General features: G+C 36.0%; 1 protein-coding gene across 2 annotated transcripts in view; it reads left to right on the top strand.

Annotated features, from left to right (window-relative positions):
* GPM6A (glycoprotein M6A) overlaps nt 1-18,557 on the top strand; it is a 133,577-nt gene that overhangs the window by 93,568 nt on the left and 21,452 nt on the right. For both annotated transcript variants that reach the window (XM_026105217.2, XM_064510984.1), the window contains exon 3: nt 11,797-11,953. In XM_026105217.2, the coding sequence (XP_025961002.1) occupies nt 11,797-11,953 (157 nt within the window). The remainder of the gene's footprint in view (nt 1-11,796; nt 11,954-18,557) is intronic.

The raw sequence follows: 18,557 nt of genomic DNA, 5'->3' as shown, positions 1-18,557 counted from the left end.
TTCATGCTTTAGCTTTGCCAATATAGCTACTCAGTGCAATTTAAAAGGAGTGGATGTCTATAGAGAAATTATCACTTCTCTCCAGGGCAAAAAGGGGATCTGAAACACCCTTTATGTGCCTAAAAGGAAAAGCCAAGGTACCTAAATCTGAGAAAGCCGTTAAGTGCATGTTACAGCAGCAGCAGACTCTTGGTGTCAGGCACCACCGGCCCTCCCTGTCTTCCCCCTGGTGCTCCCAGCCGCAGGCCGCATCTCAGCCCAGCCGGAGCCGAGTCCCTGCCCCGCAATGCTGTGGTCAGGTGTTCAACCAGGAGCACCAGATCCATGGGACAGAAGGGGAGTGAGCGAAATGGAGTCCGTTAATTTGGCAGGGCAAAGGTGGATTCTGGTTCCAGTTCCCCGAGTTATTGTTTGAGTTCAAGTAATACATACCAGCTGCAGTTCCTAACAAACACTCACATCTGGTTTTGGAAATACTAATAGTTAGTGTTTGTAATTTTGATATACAAAAATGAAGAATAAAATTTTCAACTGGTGTTAAAATTCCTTAAATATATAAACTAATTTACTTAAATGTATTGTTTTCTTTCTAAGTGAACATATGGAATGATCATCATTAGTGATCCTAGGGTACAGGAGATGTCCTGGAGAGAGGCTGGGTGGAGTAAGACAATGCTTTAATAGCGAAGCGCTTGTTCTGGACCAAACAAATCCAATCTATAATATGGTGCTAAATAACAATAAGTTCTGAAAAGTAACAGTGATTTATTTAAAAGGATTTTGTCTAAAAGTGGATTCCAGTGGAACTGTATTATAGCCCGATTTGAATTTCTTCAGGGTGGCACAGGAAAAACAGATATTATAAACTCTTGGAAACGAAAATAATTCAAATGTATCTAAATGCATCAGAACACATACTGTACAAGCAGGTATTCATTATGGAGAGAGCAAATCTTCAGAAGTCACAAAGCTGAATGGTGTAGACTCTTCTGTCTTTACACAGTTGTTCCCAAATCCATAAACCTTTAATAAACTGGATGATTATAAAACCCATTTTGAATTATCAGTGAGTGACATTTTTATCAGGACTAACTGCTAATTATATTGCTTTCTCAAACATTTCTGTGAAACTTCATTTGACATAGCCCCAGACTTCTACACTGTTAATAGTATCACTGTAACATGGGTATCCTTTTTTTTTCTCCACGTAAAGAAATGTATGTTTGGAGGATTAACCATACAGAAAAGTCATGAGCTGTATTTGCGATGTGGATTCTTTCGGTGGATGTAGGGTGCTTGTGTTAGCTTCCTGTGATTCAGAAGAATTCTAAAAAAATAAATATGGTTGTTAAAGTTATTCTGAGAACTGCCTTTATGCTATTTTAACTGTAAGAGGTCAATGATTTCTGTTGCCCGCTTTGTTATGTTAGCAGCTCTGTAGTCTGCTTGAGATGGATGTGATAGTCAGTCTTTCAATAACTTAAATAATAAACTGCAGCATACGGTATATCTACAAAGTAATGGGTGTAAATAGGTTCACTTAATCACTGACTTTGACAAGATTCCAAAGTCAGTAGAAATAGATGGCTGATTGTTGAACTCAAAATTGTTTACTTTTATAGTGTTTGGAGCAAATTCCAGAGGAGGGTTTTCAGGCAATCCGCAGCACAAGGTACATGGTTGGTGCATTTCCCAGCAGCATCCTTTTGCACTTCATTCTTTCTAGTATACAAGGCCAGTTAGTACCATGTGTCATATGTTTGTGAAGTATAGGCCATGAAACAAGGGAATCACTTTTAAGAGTATAAAATGAGGAAACCTTCCTGAAAGAAACATTAACAACATTTACCTGCTACAGTCAAAGCTAATTTAGGTCATTGTACGTTCACTTCCTTTTAAAGGTGTGATACCAAATAGTAAACTAAATGAAATTGCAGTTTGTAAATCTGTCATCACCATGTTTGCCATTGGAAATGTCATGGACACTCCACTGTAGCCCCTTTCTTACAGCTAAAAATTTCCCTCCCTTCAAAATGCTAAAGCCCTTGTTTTAAATGCTCTGAAGTACCCTGGTTTGATGCTTGCTGATAACCACCCTGTCAGTAAGTGTATAGTCATTTTTTATTAGAAGAATGTTATTTAGTAACAAATGTACATACGCACAACTGTTTTATTTTTGGAAAAACAAAAGAACACCCCTAGAAATTTTTAAATTCCGCTTCACAGTGTTTGAAAACAGTGTTTTGAGAGGTAGATGAATGGATGCTATTCTCCTCTTCTGTTTGTTTTTGTTGGCTTTGCTGTTATCATAAGTTAAGCATCAGTTCCACTAAAATAAATATTTTATTAATTACTATTGTTACATTGATTGTGGTGAAACTGTCACATTTCTTTGAATGTAATCTCGCTGTAAGCAATTTTATTTGCCCTAAAAGAAAATTTTATTGTGTCATTAAAAATTATTGTAGAAAATTTGAGAGAATGTGTAGAACTGCTTAACTGTAATCTTGAAGTATATACTGCCTTTTTGGAGGCATATACTGCCTTTTGATAAGGATTAATTTCATAACGTGGTTAAGCCATATTATCCAAGTAGCTATTTAAACAATAGATTACTTTTCCTTTAAATATCAAATTAATTCATTATTTATGTAATCTAAAGTTTCTAGCTTCATATGCATACCATCAACCTTAAAAGAATCTTAAAAAGTAGTAGTTTGAAATCAATGATAAATATTTTTAAAGTATACTTGTTTAAAATTATAAGAATATTTGTTTTTAGATAAATTTTAATGTTGTATCTGGTCAATAAATGTCTAAAAATATCTTAAAATGATTATGTGCATACAAACATCAGGAAAAATATTATATTTTGCAAATGCAATGCTTAGAAACTCTCCTTAAAACCCCTGTGTATTGGTACCTTGATAAATTTGGGATGTGTAAGATCTTCTGTGATAGCAAAACATTTTTGGCTAATCGTATTTCACATAAGTATTACAGAAATCTTATCTTGGTATGTGATACTGTGTGTCTGCTGTGCATGCTGCATAGGCTGATAATCATCTTGCACCTGTAGGGCAATCTGAAGTAAACCCGTGCTGCTTTATAAGTGTATTGAGTCACTGTGTAATGTAAGTTCCTAAAACAAATGGATGACAGTGGGATGAGGAAAACTATCTCACTCAAACCTTTTTTCAGAATCCAAAGAGAATCTACTGTATTTTGAGATGTAAGCTCTGAAGATGTATTCTAGAGATAACTGGAGAAGTTATATGGCTATATATATATTAGAAAGTAGTGTAGCACAATAGAAGCAGATCTGTAGACATGAATACTTGGTGCTAATAATTTGCTGTTCACACAGCACACATTTTAGGAATTTATTTTGGGTTAGCTCATCTGCTACAATAGACTGAGTATCCATTAGCGGTTGGAGTGCAGTAGGTGCACTCCTGGAGCATACTTCCCATTTAGTTAAATTGGAAAGGAACCACGTCGTGCGCTCTGAAACACAGCGTGAACCAAATCCCAACAAGTGGGGACAGCTGGGGATTCACTTAAAAAAAAAAAATCCATTCCTGAGCCAAAACGCTAATGGGGATGAACCCATAATCCCTACTGCTGTAAAGTTAAAGGTCCATTCACTGAGGCCTGTCGTATAAAAAAGGCTGGTAACTAGGCTGGTGAGGGTTTCCACTAACAATGCTTTTTGGGTGACTTTGCCTGGATTCTGACTGTGTGTATAAGAAGGAAATTATCCTTGTGAGAAGGCCTAACTACATGGTCCATGTATCTTGTTAGTGATAGGAAACCCCAGAGAGAAAACGATACTATTGGTATGCATTTTTCATTTTAAAAAGTACAACTTACCTAGGAAAGACAGCTGCTATTTCACTGGAATGGTGCATAAACACATCTAAAGTAACACCGGGCAAAAATAACGTATTAAAGGTTACATGCTGAGTGTAGCAGTCCAGAACTGGTATCATATAGTAGCTGCACCAAATCTGGCAAAATATGCCAGTACTGGAGAATATGGCCTTTGCGGGACAATACAGCGATGAAAAGTCACCTTTACTACACATCTAGCTGTATTATGTAGCCTAGTGTTCTGTATTTGATAAAAGCAAAACCAGTAAGTATCTCTATAAGCAAAATGGGATTTGGGAAGTACCTGCAAAAACGTGGTCCACATTTGACGAAATAACTGAATAAGGAAATTCATGTCAGTGCATGTGTATAACAGCAGAAAGATGTTAAATAAAGAATTTCTTGGTCTTCATCTGTGCAAATAAAATCCACCACTTTTAGGCAGGCAGCTGTATTATTTAATACTGTGTTAAACATTAACTCTCTTGGCTGTGTGCAATTTTAGGTTGGCTATAATCGCTATGTGCCTGCAGTTTAAAACATTTGCAAAAGACCTTTCTCAGCAGGTAGTTCATCTTCGTATGATTTTTTTTCCTCTCCCTTTCAAGTGCTGTATTTCCTTTTAGATTTAGTTTACTTAATACAGTATTACACATGTAAAATGGAAAACATATATTCCTTTGTAATCTATATATTGCTAAATCTCGCTTCATGTACCATGAAACAGGTAATTTACCTTTCCCTAGAGGGTCTAAAAGGGCTAAAATTAACTATTACCATCCCAGCTTGGAGTTTCAGTATAAGTTGACACTCTTATGCTGTGGGTATGACTCCAAGCTTGCATTTGTAATAATGAAATATTCACAAATCCTGTGGTGTATTTTTGCCCCGGTTTTCCTATTGTATATTGCTAAGGAAAGTTGACTGTAAATTCAGTATGCATCATGCACAATACCATCATGTAATTCTGTTAGACATCTGCCCGTTACAGTGTGTTAATTACAATGTGGTTTTGGCCTTCTGCAGGCAAAGAAGGTTCTGGATTTGTTCTGGAATTATATTTAAAAATGTTTCTAAGAAAGTGGTTGTTAGTAGAGGTGAGGAGGCAGAACAAGGCTAGGTAGTCAGAAACAGTTTTATGAGAGGCACCCTCATCCATTTGTCGTAGTCAGAATTGTGTGTTTTGGACTCAGACGAGCTGTGTTTATTTAAATTTTTGTGCTAGATTCTTTCCAGTTCCAAGAATGTTGCAATATTCAGAGAAAAGAACTGTGGTTTAGGCTACTCTTATTCCTCTTCCGTTAGGTCACAAATTTTATACTGTTTCTAGAGGTGCTCCATGAAATACCCCCTCATGTATGCCTCTTCGAGGAAAGAAGCAACCATCAAACTTTTTGAAAATGATGACTTTGGGTTGAATTCTGGATCCTTGTATGGAGTTGTACATTATCCTGCAAATGAGTCTGACTTTAGCTTTAAGCAAGCAATTTGATATGATTCTATACAAAATTTCTTCCAGAAATACAGAACCAAAAGATATATCACTCAACCTATTTTCTTTACAATACTTTTTATTTCTATTTTAGTCAAAAATACTTTTAAGGCTTTCATTGCTCTTATCCTCTTTGTCTATGGTTAGTCCTTTTTTTCCTGCAAACTTTAATTGAGCATTCTGTACTTCAATTTTGTTCTCTTCCCACCTGTATATTGGAAGTTTAGACTGTATTAACCTAATCTCTGAAGCTTTGCTGACATTTTCTTATTAGCTTCCTTTTTTTCTTCTCCACACTCAGGATATTTTAGTCTCTTTTACCTTTTTTCTGCTGTAGTCTCACTTTGCAGATAGTATATGATTATTAGTAAATCCTCCTTTTCTCCTGTTGGCTGTATGTTTTTCTTCTCAAGTCTGTCTTTGCTTGTTTCTCTACCCAAATCTGAATCCCAGAGGGACACACAATGCCATTGTCACCTCTTTTTGCTAACAGTTCTCCTGTGCTTCATGGTACTAACTGCCTTCTTTGCTAAAGCTGTTTAAGTGAGTAACATCATGAGCTTAAACTAGGAAATTGTTCCCAGCTGGTGTGCAGCCCAGCTTAAGAACCTCTTAAAATTTTCCATGGGGCAGAGCTCTGCAGATTCTGTACTAGCCTTCTTGCTTACAAACAGCACCTTATATCTTGTCTCTCTTCAAAAAATACATTTGCAAAACTGTTCCTACAAACTTGAGATAGCTGGAGGTGGCAGGCAGCTATCCAGTCTTTTAACATCTCTTGGGATCAGTCCCTGAGAGGCCAAGGGGATCATCCTGCAGGCCAGTACTGCTCTCTCACACAGTGACAGACATTGCTGTGCATTCTAGAGGTGTCAGCTGTTCAGAGCTCCTAGTGACTGAAAAAAATAAATCTAAAAATGAAAAAGCCCGGCTCCTAGACTGTATGCAGTGCATTCCCAGCAAAACTGACCTCCACCGATGGTAAAAGTTACATTCTGTGCTCCTTTTTCTAAATAGCGTATGCCAGCTATAACTGCATTTTTAAAGTAGGAATTGTACTGTGTTTAATATCTTTGGCAGCTATGTTATTTTCCTTATTCTGTTTTGTTTTGCTGGGAAATAGGTACATTTGGCTGAATCTACTTGCATTCAGAGAGTACAGGTACAATTTGTTGTCAATTATGTGCTATTTGACACCTGTCGTCTCTGAATGCCATTATCTATATTTGGAGAAGTTAAGTTATAAATTCAGAAGAGAAACTAGAAGTAGAATTATAAATGCTGAAAAACTAATTTCACAGTAACACCTGGTGTACTGGTGGACTAGACCAACCAGAACCACGGTAATATTAGACTTCTATCTTTTGCTCATGCTGAAATGATACACACACTATTCAAATGTAAAGGTTTTCTGCACAGCATGAGAATCAAGTTTCACAGGGCAAACCAATGGGGTTTTTTTGTTCTTGTTCATTGCAAATAAGTGTCTGCAATGCATTCATTTTTTAACTGAATTAGGGAAAAAATCTTTAGCTAGAATGTTGATTGTTCAAAAGCAATATTAGGTAATTTTGATAGAAAGCTATATATTGGTGTGCACCAGCTGGATACTAATCTTTAGCATTGGGGGTAGAAAGTGTGCCATGATTAGACTGAATAGTGTAATCATCTCAGAGTTCCTACAATTTATAATTCCTTTTAGGAAACAGTAAAAGATATAAAAGGTCAATGTTGACAGTTTTTCTTGATTGATCTGTTGGGCTACTAAATCCACTTATGATGGAACAGTACTGGTTTACACCAGCCAAGCACTAGTTCCTCAAGCCTGGGACATTCTTACTTCCAGACATAGTTCTTAGGAGCTAAAACATAATGGTGGGAGATGGAATAGTGGCAAACTGATTTCATACAAATACCAAGCAGAAAATCATGTTGTTTGTCTCCCCTTTCACCTCTCAAATTATTAAAACCACAGCAAGTGATCAGCATCCATAGCCAGAGAAGTGGAGATCTTTGCAAAAATCTATGATGATTGTTTCTCCCAAAAGCAGAATAATTTGTTCTAGGAAAGTCTCGTGGGAAAGAAAAGGTCAGAGAAAGACAGTTTGGAGAATTTTCAGATAGTATCCTATTTGCAGACAGCCTGTTTCATTCTTTCCAAAGCCAGATAGCTTAATGATTTAGTTCTGAGAGAGTAAAGCTACTTTATGAGAGCAATCTAGCTCACTTTGGACTCATGTTTTGTATGGTTAAACTTTTATCTTTTTTTTGATAATGATTACAAATTTTTTGAGTGTAGTTAATAAGAGTAATTTAACAGCTGAGATGTTAGATTACACTTTAGCATATCTACATTTGTGCACAAGGAGCTTGATGGTGCTCTGTGTTTTTTGTTATGCTGGAAGACATACCAGTTAATCAAAATAGATTATTTTGACCGTAATATTTATGTGTATATCCCATGAGTACTTTTCAATATCTTTTCAATCAGAGAAGCCAGTTTTGGCTTCTTGCCTCATTAGCAAGTAGGTATATCCTTTCCCATCTGCTGACACCCACCTTGCCTGGAAAGCCTGAGGTAAGACGTTTTTGCAGACAACTGAGTAGTCCCCTTCAGCTTAGCAAACATGTTTCATTTTAAATTTAAGTATTTTTTTTCACCAAAGAACCACTGGACCTTCCAGGATTATTTCACTAGCTTTTTGATTGGTCAGGTAATTATGAATATTGAAGTCCTTTTGAAAGAGTGTGAAATAATCAATATGAGCCCATTTGATTGAAAAAGTCTAAACTGCAATATAATACCCATTTGTCATAACACTCTTTTCCCAAAAGCCTGCTGCGCATAGACATGCAGCAGTTTAGGTTTACTTGCTGTGAATTTTTTATCCTTGAATTTGCCCAAGCACCACCAAAATACACAGTAGGAAATCTGCAACAAAGATGTTGCTCACCAAAAATGTTTTCAGCCACCTCTGACTTGTCTCTGCTGGGAAAGTCTGCTGTATACTCAGCTACAACCAGTTTGTTCTTTTAAGGTGTTAGCATTGGCAGCTTCCATCAATGACTTCTGTAAAGGGAAGAAAGTGTTTTCTCTAGAGCTATGTTCATATTCGTCTTGTTGGACAGACTCCAGATTCAGATTAATGAATTAGGAAGTCTGCTTAGTATGAAATAATTAATGACCAGCAGTAGGAAAATAGTAAAAATTGAAACTCTGTAGTCAAATCAGCTTGATTTAAATCATCACATATTGAAAAAAGAGTGAAATTTATGTTTGTATTTTTAAGATTTCTGGACATAATGTGAAGAAAATCTGATCTGGAATCTATAGAGCCTCTACCAGATTAAGGATGGAAAATATGCTTTAGATTATTCTGTAAAAAATATTTTTACAAATTTCAAGATTTTTTTCACAATTAATTTACTTTTAGATAATCATCCAGTTTATTCTAATACTGTGTATGAGTTTTTGTGTGTATATATAGACTTATATAAAAATATATTCTGTATATGTGTGTTCACATAAGTTTGTATTATCAGAAAACTATGTTAGGACATGAGGGTTGCATGAATAACTTGAATTTTTTAAAATCAGGATTGTCTTTGCAAACTTCGTTCACTGTCTATTTATATAAAGGCTTCAAGATTTTAATTATATCATTATATACTATCCATAGGACTCCTGTCTTCTGTAGTCAATGGGTATTCTAGATTTCTTGTTCTTCTTCTGATTTAGAGTAGCTTTAGTCGTCCCCTAATGTATATCTTTCAAATCCTATCAGGAGCACAAAATATGTCTTTATATATCTTTTTGTCTCTGCTTCCTCTGCTCCTTAGCCACTCCGGGCGCTCAGTCCTCTGCTTTGTCCCTGCTCAGCTCGCCCTTTGGCTCCTGCTCCTCGCCCCTTCTGCCTTTCCCTAGCTCCCTGGCTGCTCTGCTGCTCTGTCCCCAGCACTTGAGACTGCACGGCAACACAGATGGCCATTAATCTCCCTGAGCTCATTCACCAAGAATCAGATTTTGTTTTTAAAGAAAGGCATCTCCATTTACAAGGCCTACCTTTTATTACCTATTACAATTTCAGTGAGGGATCAAAGTTTATATGAACTTTATTAGATGCTGGGGAATAATTTAAAGCCAACACAGTCTCCAAAAGTTTGTATGATGAAATGTTACCATTGTAATCTGCTTTCTTTAAGTATAGCAGTCCTGGTAGTTATATGGCAATACAATTCTATTTGACTTTTAAAGAGGTAATAAATGAGAGTTTCACAATTTTCCTTTATTTTTTGCTCTTTGCATCACACCAGATCCCTCCTCCTTGGAATAAGTCTGGTTATTTTATATCATGTAATTAGATCAGTAGAGGTTTTACTACTTCTCTTTGTAGAAAGAGTGTGAGGAAGAAATTGATTTCTACATTTGGTTAGTGTATAATTATTCGTATTTTCCTTGTAGAAGGCTTAGAGGACACTTCTTCCTTTAGTTACACATAAGGCTGAGGAAAAAGCCGGGAAGGAAATCTTTTGGTACGCTTTTTGATATGAGCAGCTCAGTGGGAGGTTCAGCACAGATGGTTTAAAGAGCTGTTGCAAGGGCTGAAATAGTCTCTGGACCTTCCAAAAGCCTTAATCCCTCTAGGTCTATGACAGCTTGTAATTTCTGCTGGGCTGAGCACACTGAGGTCTGCGAGGAGCTGCTGCTGGCAGAGCTCTAGTGCTCCAGCCACTGGTGGATGTCACACTTTTATGAGGTGTATAATGTAGGAACTGGAATTGATCATATGGCATACTCATAGGATCACTATCTGTTTATTTCCTACCGTAGGTTCATTTTCATCAATAATGTCAGGAAAGGCTCAAAAACACATCATTTGGTTTTTCTGTTAAAACAATGTTACACTGGCTGAATTACTATAAAATCAGGAAAATGGGATTTTTATAACATAATCATCAATTACTGAAATAAATTTCATCTTTGCATCTTGAATGTCTAATACTGTCTATAGCATTAAATTTATGTGTGCATCTTGAATAGCTCATGTATCTATCTATTCCATACAAATGTCAACTCACCCTAGTTTTCATGTGGCTATGAAAGAAAAAGTGATGTGGAAAAAAGTTGAGAAGACTTTGGTATTGGAATGAGTTAGGAAAAATCCTATCCTGTCTCCCTTCCAGAACCCTTCAGTTACACCTTGTGAAAAATACTATAATAGATGCCAACAGAGTTCATTTATTATACTTGTTTTCTTGCCATCAGGTCATCAGTTTAACTGCATTTTTGTGACCCTGTTCAAAGCAAGCTTAATATACATTCAGTAAAACCATAGTTGCATTAATATATCTGAAATATTAACCATACAGTTGAATCTGAGTTTGAATCTCTTGCAAACCATTCAAATTCAAAGATATTTTAATGAACTTCTGAACTTTTGTTATTGTAAAATATATACTGAGAGATGTCTCTTGGGTGGAATTTAAAAGTATGATCCTAAAGAAACCGTATTATTTAATTTTTCTTTTCATAAAAATAGAGTCATTAATCCTTATCTCTAAAGAAACTTCCAGTTTGGGGAGTTGCATATTGAAATTTTTCTCACTCATCCTAGCACCTTGTCACAACCCCTGGGCATGAGGGATCGCTCAGGGGGGAGGCAGAGGCTTCTTGTGCCACAGTCGAGCTTCTGGACACTGCTAGGCCACGGGACGGCCCAAGGAACTGCCTGTGCAACCCATGGCCCCTCCAAGGCTGGTCACGCTGGGACCAGCCCCGGCTCCATGAAATGGTGGTCCTAAAGCGCTGCCATAGAGCAGCAACACCTGACCTTATTGCTATAGTTCGAGCAATACCTATTCCTGGTTTGAAGCTGGGGGTCTCTTACGATGCTATTATTATTCTGTGTCAGACACTTTGTTGATCGAGGCATAAGTGGAAAAATAATAATGCAGAGAGGACAGCAGAGTTTGAGACTGCGATTTAAGAACTACCTGCATGTGTAGAAGGGTTTACTGAAGATTGTGACAGGTGTCATTTCATTATAGAAAAGATACTCTAAGTGATGGGTACAATGTGTTACTCAGGGAATGTGTCAGATTCTTGCTTCTTTTTTCTTTTCTTTTCTTCTTTGCTACTCTGTCTGGATGAAAAAAAATAATTAACTCGCTTTCAAATTATTCAGACATATTGTTCCATCTTACCTATACAGATTGCTTTTTACATTTTATTAAATTAAATGGCCCTATGTTTTTTGTATCAATGCTTTTTATTCCAGAGTTCACTCCTGTCTTCAGCTTGAGTTATCACTACAGCACATCAGCACTTAAGTTGACTCCAGAGTAGAAACTTTGATGCTTAGAGGGTCTCATTTTTCAGAGTCAGATTTAAATGGTTATGCAGACAAATAACTTTTGCTGTTCCTATACAGGATTGACATCTTCAAGTATGTGATATATGGTGTAGCAGCTGCATTCTTTGTATATGGCATTTTGCTGATGGTGGAGGGATTCTTTACAACTGGTGCCATCAAGGATCTCTATGGGGATTTCAAAATCACCACTTGCGGCAGATGTGTCAGTGCCTGGGTAAGTGGATAAGGCAGCCTTTGTACTTAAGACAATTTCAACATGTTTTATGTATTTGTAGTAAGTTATGATGTTTCATTTGGGTTTTGTTTCTTTAATATTTTCTGATAGTTCATTTTAGTGGTTAAAAATCCTAGCAAAGGAGAACATAGAAAATTAGAAAAGGTCTCTATCACTAAGTAGCTCTGTTTTTGAAGAAATTCATTTCACTAGCTGAATAGGGCAGCTTATTCTCTCAGCAGTGTAACCTCTTTGCAACAGGACGAAAAGTGTGCAATGCCTTCAGCTGTGCTACGTGAGAAATGTTTTTCTTACTAATATTTTTACCGTTATTTTAGAAATCTTGCTCATTCCACTTTGGGACAAGCTGCAAGCTGTCATCAGGCTTTGTTTTATTTTTAAATGAGAAACAGATGGTTATTTACTCCTATGTTATCTCTGGTGTGATGAGGCCATTCACTTCTGACTTTAGAAAACCTAGATTCAAAAAGTTATTGAATGGTACTGGGACTTAAATACAGGTTTCTCATACTGATAATGTTGACTATTTGGGCCTGGAATTATTTTAAGATTTCTGAGTGGGTCTGTTCAATATCAGGTAAATAACCAAATTTTGGGAGTTTGATTTTCCTGCATCTTAGGTGAGTGGCTTTGTCACCTGGTAGCTGTTGGAGCTGGATATTTCTGAAAACACCATCAGTATCAACAAGTTATATTTTCTAATGAAAAATAAATTACCAAGCATACACAACTAACTCTGGGGTATCAAGGTATACTAAATCTTAGACTATACTGACAATAACTAATATATAAATATTAACCAGAGGAGGGTTTTTTTACTATACCCTCCCACAAATGTCAGTATTTATTAACTAGATTATGGGCTAGGAACAATTATAATCAACAGTGAATACCTTCAGTGGTGCTAAAAGCTATCAAAACTTTCAGAAAACCTGATATTTAAGGTTAAACTGGACACAGATAATCTACACATTGGAAACTGAGTAATATAGCATATATGCCATCCCTATACCAGTTTAACATGCTCCACAGAAATGCTGCTTTCTCATTGTTTTTCTTTTTTTCCTGTTGAACCGCATTGTAAGATATTGGCTTTTTGACTGACAATTGTTTTAAAGCATTTACAGAAATATATAAACAAAGATTTCAGACATTTTAAATGAAGAAAAATTATTGCATATTTATACCAAGACTGCCTGCTTTCTTCTTTTGAAAAGTAGTCTCTCACGTATACACACTGAGAGCCTCCTGAGCTGGTTCAAATTCTGCATAGAATAGGAAACTTTTCAGAACATAATTTTTCTTAACAGTTTCCATAAACGCTTGTCCTGAGTACAATGAGCAATGCTTCACCCGCCCACAGTTTTGATGACTTTGTAATAAGAGCTGTAATTCCGTAGTCTGCGCCTAGAAGAAATGAATAGTTAAGTACCTATCTTATGGTTAATATAACTGTTATGATTAATGATTCATAAAATGAATTCCTTCAGCAGGTTACTTGCCTAATCAGTAATTCGTAGTGTTTGTGTTTTACTTTAAGAAAACTACAGTTCATATAAACATTGTGCAGTTAAGATTAAGGCCATGTACTGTTTGTGACCAAAACACAAATAAGCCATAAATCCATTTGAGTTAAATACATTGCTATAATTATTATTGGGGTTAGTGGATGTTTCTTCTTTGCTGTGGCCCTTGCCAGAGCAGCCTGCGCTTTCTGCAGTTCGACTGCTGGTCGGATTCTAATGATAGACTTCAGATCCGCAGGAATACTATGTAAATGGCTGCAGCTATTTTGAGTTATTATTCTGGCTTTTGTTTCTACACAGGAATACATAGCAGTTGGTCAATTAAAACTTGTGATGCCCTTCTTGTACAGGTTTCTTTTGATTATCTCAGATTTAAAATTCTTAAGAGGAAAGTAGTATTCTATATTTGAAAAACACATCTGGAAATAGAAGATACATCAGTTCAGTCTCAATGCACTTATAATTTATTCAGTTCTCTACATCATGCAACAGTATGAATAGATAAATTCTAAAAACAGACAGATGACTAGAGATAAAACTCAAACATAATCAGTGCCCTTGTGTGTCTAGCCCAGACGGTTCTACTGCTACATAAATCTCATGTAAGAAATTTTGTAATGTATGGTTGCCAAACTGAGATAATGCTATTGAAGAGGACTGGCACATCCCACATGCTGCAAGCAAGCTTCCTCATACAAAAGGTTTTTTCTAATTATTTTTGTAAATAAATTTAAAATCTAAGCCCTCAAAGACTTTAAACAATTGGCTTCTTTTACCAGTTACTTAATTCTGATAGAAATATGTACATAGGATGTTTGTCTTTTTGAAGAATTAAAATCACAAAAATGGCTCTACATCCAAAAAAAACTTTGTAAAAATCTAATTGTGTCTGTTATTCCACATCAAATTTGCTGAAATCATTAACAAACATGACTTTCTAAATAGCAGTTTAGCATGTTGAGATCTGAAAATGAAAATGAGTTCTTTCTGCTTTATTATTGTCATCTGTTATTTGTCATTAATATTCTTCTTGTACATATGTACTGTGTCTGTCATTAAACCTAGTAGGAAAATGAAGGAAAACAATTGAACAGAAAATTCCAAGGAGGAAAAGCTCATATTAACTTTGTATGGAAAAACTAGACTTCTCACTGGAAGACTGAAAAGTAACAAATACTCTTTGAAAAGTGATTCTTTTTTTTTTTTTTGGTTACTGAAAACCAGCATCTACAGAAACCTTTCCTATTTCTTTCCTGACCGCCTTCCTTCCCTGTGCCTTACGGTTGTTTTCACTTTCCAGCTGTGCATCTCCATACATGGGCAGAAGGGAAGGGTTTTTTTCCCTTTGAAATAATGCAAAAAGTACTAACCAACCTAACCTTTCCAGTGACTGTACAGGTGACTAATCAGCTTGCAGGAGCAGTCAGTGGCTTAACATCTAAGTTATGCCAGTTCAGTCATGGGAAGCCCGTGATAGGTCTCGGCAAGGGCCTGTGACAGTGGCCGTGAAGTCTCGCTGACAACATTTTCAGAAGGAATTTACAGGGAAGAGAAGTAAAACTAAAGCAGTATAACAATGCTAGTCACATTGAGATAAGGAAGGCTGTGTTTTTAGTATTTATTTTTCCATGACTGAATATGCTTTCAGAGAATTAAAGAAGCAGTTATAGATAACTGTGGTACAACATGATTAGTAAAAAATGGGAGACAGGCTTGAAGCCAACTGTGACACTGTTCGTATATCTGCAATTCATTAACTGGCCTATTTATATTCAGCTACCTTGATCATGGAAAGCCTCATTTCTGCTTTGTCTTAGAGTGTCTGTTTACAAAGTCAATAAAAAATGAACAAAGAACCACAACCGAGGCTTTTCTTCCTTTAAAAGTTTTACTGTTATGAAAATTTTATATTATGAAATGGGAAAGCAGTTCATTTTTTCTTGCCAGAAAATATTAGATAAAGATTTCATCCTGGCAGTGGTACTTCTGCCTCTTTGTATCTTTTAGCTTTTAAAAGGTATATGGTATGTGTTGAGGCTTTACGGAAGGATACCTGATCTTCTGGGTTGGACTCATTTTATCTGCTGTGTCTTTTAGATGCATTATGTTGTTTCCAGCTGTGCCATTTATGAGAAGAGTGTTTCTTAACAGCCTGTGCAGATTTCACTTAAGAGTAGGAGTGGTTGTAGAAGTTTGTGGTATGCTTTTAAATAGTTTATGTTCAGTATTTTATACTGCTACTGCTAGATATTTATGAGCTAACTACCGGCCATTACCTACTCAAAGTGACGTAATGTACAAGACAGAAGACTTACTTCCCTTAGTCCTAATTCATTACACAGTACTGAACAATCCTATTTCTACGCAGCTTTCCTTTTGATAGAATTAAATCTTAATGATATATACCTTTGTTTTGAATACAATCTTGGATTGACTTAAATTTCAATTTAGATAGGAAAACATTATTAGTATTTAGCAGTTTTAGAAAGATGTGTCTTCATTCATGATTTTATTTTCCTTAGAAAAAGTGAATTCTCAATACATGGGATGATCATTCACATATCATTCAGCTCTTCGTAAGATCTTGCCTTTTATTTTCTGCACTCCAAGTAAGCAAGCAATCGCATGATGCCAGATGGTCAGGTTGAGCTTTCATTCCAAGAGGCTATATAGTTTTAAGATTTTTTCCATATCTTTTCCATTTTTTTCATTGTAGGTGCTGAAATTATTTTCTCTGGATTTTTAAATAACTGCTTGTCATATTGGCATACTTTCTGCTGCATGTAATCCATCTTGGATGTCTCAGAAAAATCTGGCTTACTCTACTGGTATTTGATTACCCACTGATGATATCTTTTAGGTGAAATAGTTCTGTAACTGTGGTTATCTTTTTGGTTTTCTAAGTATATTCATGATTGTCCTTTTACTTTTATTTTTGCTTTTTAAAAAAATAGGCTACTGATCCAGAATCATGCTTTTATTGCTTTTTCATGTAATTCTCTTCTTAAATAATATAAATCCTTTTTTTTTTTTTTTTTTTTTTTTTTTTGAGGGAAAATATTTCAACGTGATACAGTGGTAATATCCTTGCCACTTGCTGAGAAATATACTTTGGTCTTAACTTTATCTATGTGTAAGAAAATGAAACAGAAGAATGAAAAAAAAAACCCTTCATCTCTAGATAGACATTAATCACATACCTAAATCTGTGGAAACATTTCTGAATTAAATTTTAAATTAAGTTTACATTTGATTCTACATGTAACAGAAGGCACAGAGTTCAGTGCAGGCTCAGCTGGCTTTACAACCCAGAACAGATGCCTCATTTCTGAATGCTGGAAATGGAGATCTCATTTCCAAAAATGAGATCCCATTTCTAGATATTCTAGTAACAAAATGCTGGGCTAACAGACAGAGAGATGACATGTTTTCTTGTCCCCATACATGCAAAGTAGGAAATTCCTTAAATAGTCTCAGCCACTGGCAGGGGAAATGGGGAAGGTGAAATTCATATGGTAGTCTGGCCTTTGAAACGGCGTAATTCAAAATGAGAATCGTGAATTATCATCACAAATGAACCAGACACCAGTGGAGATATTAATTTCAGATAGAATAGACTGTGACACAGATGTGGATACACCCTACTAGGCACTTCACTAGGGTCACCCAGTTACGTGTCTACACTACTGCTCTACACTACTGCAGTAGCCAAAGGAGAGAGAGAAAGTTAGGGAAACTTTTGCAGATGGGCTGAACTCTTCTGCAGGTAACTGCCCTATTTGCAGTAAAGAGAATAGCCTATAAGTCTTTTAAATTAAGCGTTTCAGTCAATTGCCTAAATTTAGGTAGGATATATCCTGCCTGGCCGCTCTTTTTGGAGTTCAGGTGAATAACACTTGCTGTTTAAACATTGCTGCAGTTAGTAAGGAAAATAAAATAAAATAAAACATATGAATGGTTTTATATTTTTCTGGAAGTCATTTTAGGTCCAGATACTAGACCAGTGTTGGAATTTCTTTAGAGGCCTGGGTTCCCTGTAATCTTATGTTCTTGTGCTTGAAATAGGGAGGACAAACCTTTGCAATATTTCAGGACTCAACTGGGTAGTTATTAATAAACTTTCATCTTTATCCCATTACTTTTCCAGCTACATTGTTAATAAACATATGGTTTCTTAAAAAGAAAGTAGAATGCCAGTTATTACTTTTAATTTCTGTGTTTTCTATAGTTTGTAGAAATCTCTTGCAGTGACCTCAGAAAAAATTTTATTGTTGCATATTTCTAGGTGGTGACTGTAGTTGCAGTTTGTCTGATTTCAATAATCTGTCTAGGTTATTTTGTTTTTCTCTCTCTTATACTTTCAGCTTTTCCCACTCAGGGATATTGTAGTTATAAAGTCATTCTTTTGTCTGATCATCTCTCTTCTCACAGAACTTAGCATGTGTTTTTATACGCAGCCCTTTTGTTGGCTGCAGTGTGAGTTGTTTCCTTTAATAAGGGACTGTGCCAGACATTGTAATATGCCTTTGCCAGCCGCTCCTCAGATTCTTTTGTGCTTGCTGTTCCCTGACAGAATTTTTATTGTTGGCCATAAACTGGATAAAATCTTTTTGTTTCAAATTGTGCTGCGAAAGCATCTTTCGCACTGAGGATGGCATTTTTCTTTTGCATGTAAGCTCAATCAATAAGTAATTTTTTTGAGCAAAATGTTTTCTGAAAATATGCCGTTTCCAAAGTGTATTTGATTGTGAGAGCCGTTACACTTTCTTCATGCGCTTTACCTCTCTATTATCAGCCATAATAAATTGGTTAAGCTGATAGCTTTATTTTCCCCAGCTTCAGATAGTCCTTCACAGTTTTAACTGTTGAAGACTTCATCAGACGATCACAGTTTTTTCCCTGATGTGGTCCTTTGTTCTCACCTGGCTGCCTTATTCTTTTTTACTTGACAATCTAGACATTTTACTCTGTTTTATAGTGCTTTAAACCCACAAATGTCAGTGGCATTATCATAAATCACGCTTTAATGATAAAAGTTGTGTCCTTTATCCACTCCC

The sequence above is a fragment of the Dromaius novaehollandiae genome, chromosome 4, assembly GCF_036370855.1.
Source record: "Dromaius novaehollandiae isolate bDroNov1 chromosome 4, bDroNov1.hap1, whole genome shotgun sequence".
NCBI classification, from domain to species: domain Eukaryota; kingdom Metazoa; phylum Chordata; class Aves; order Casuariiformes; family Dromaiidae; genus Dromaius; species Dromaius novaehollandiae.
The sequence above is the reverse complement of the archived record's forward strand: the minus strand, read 5'-3'. Positions and strand labels throughout refer to the sequence as shown.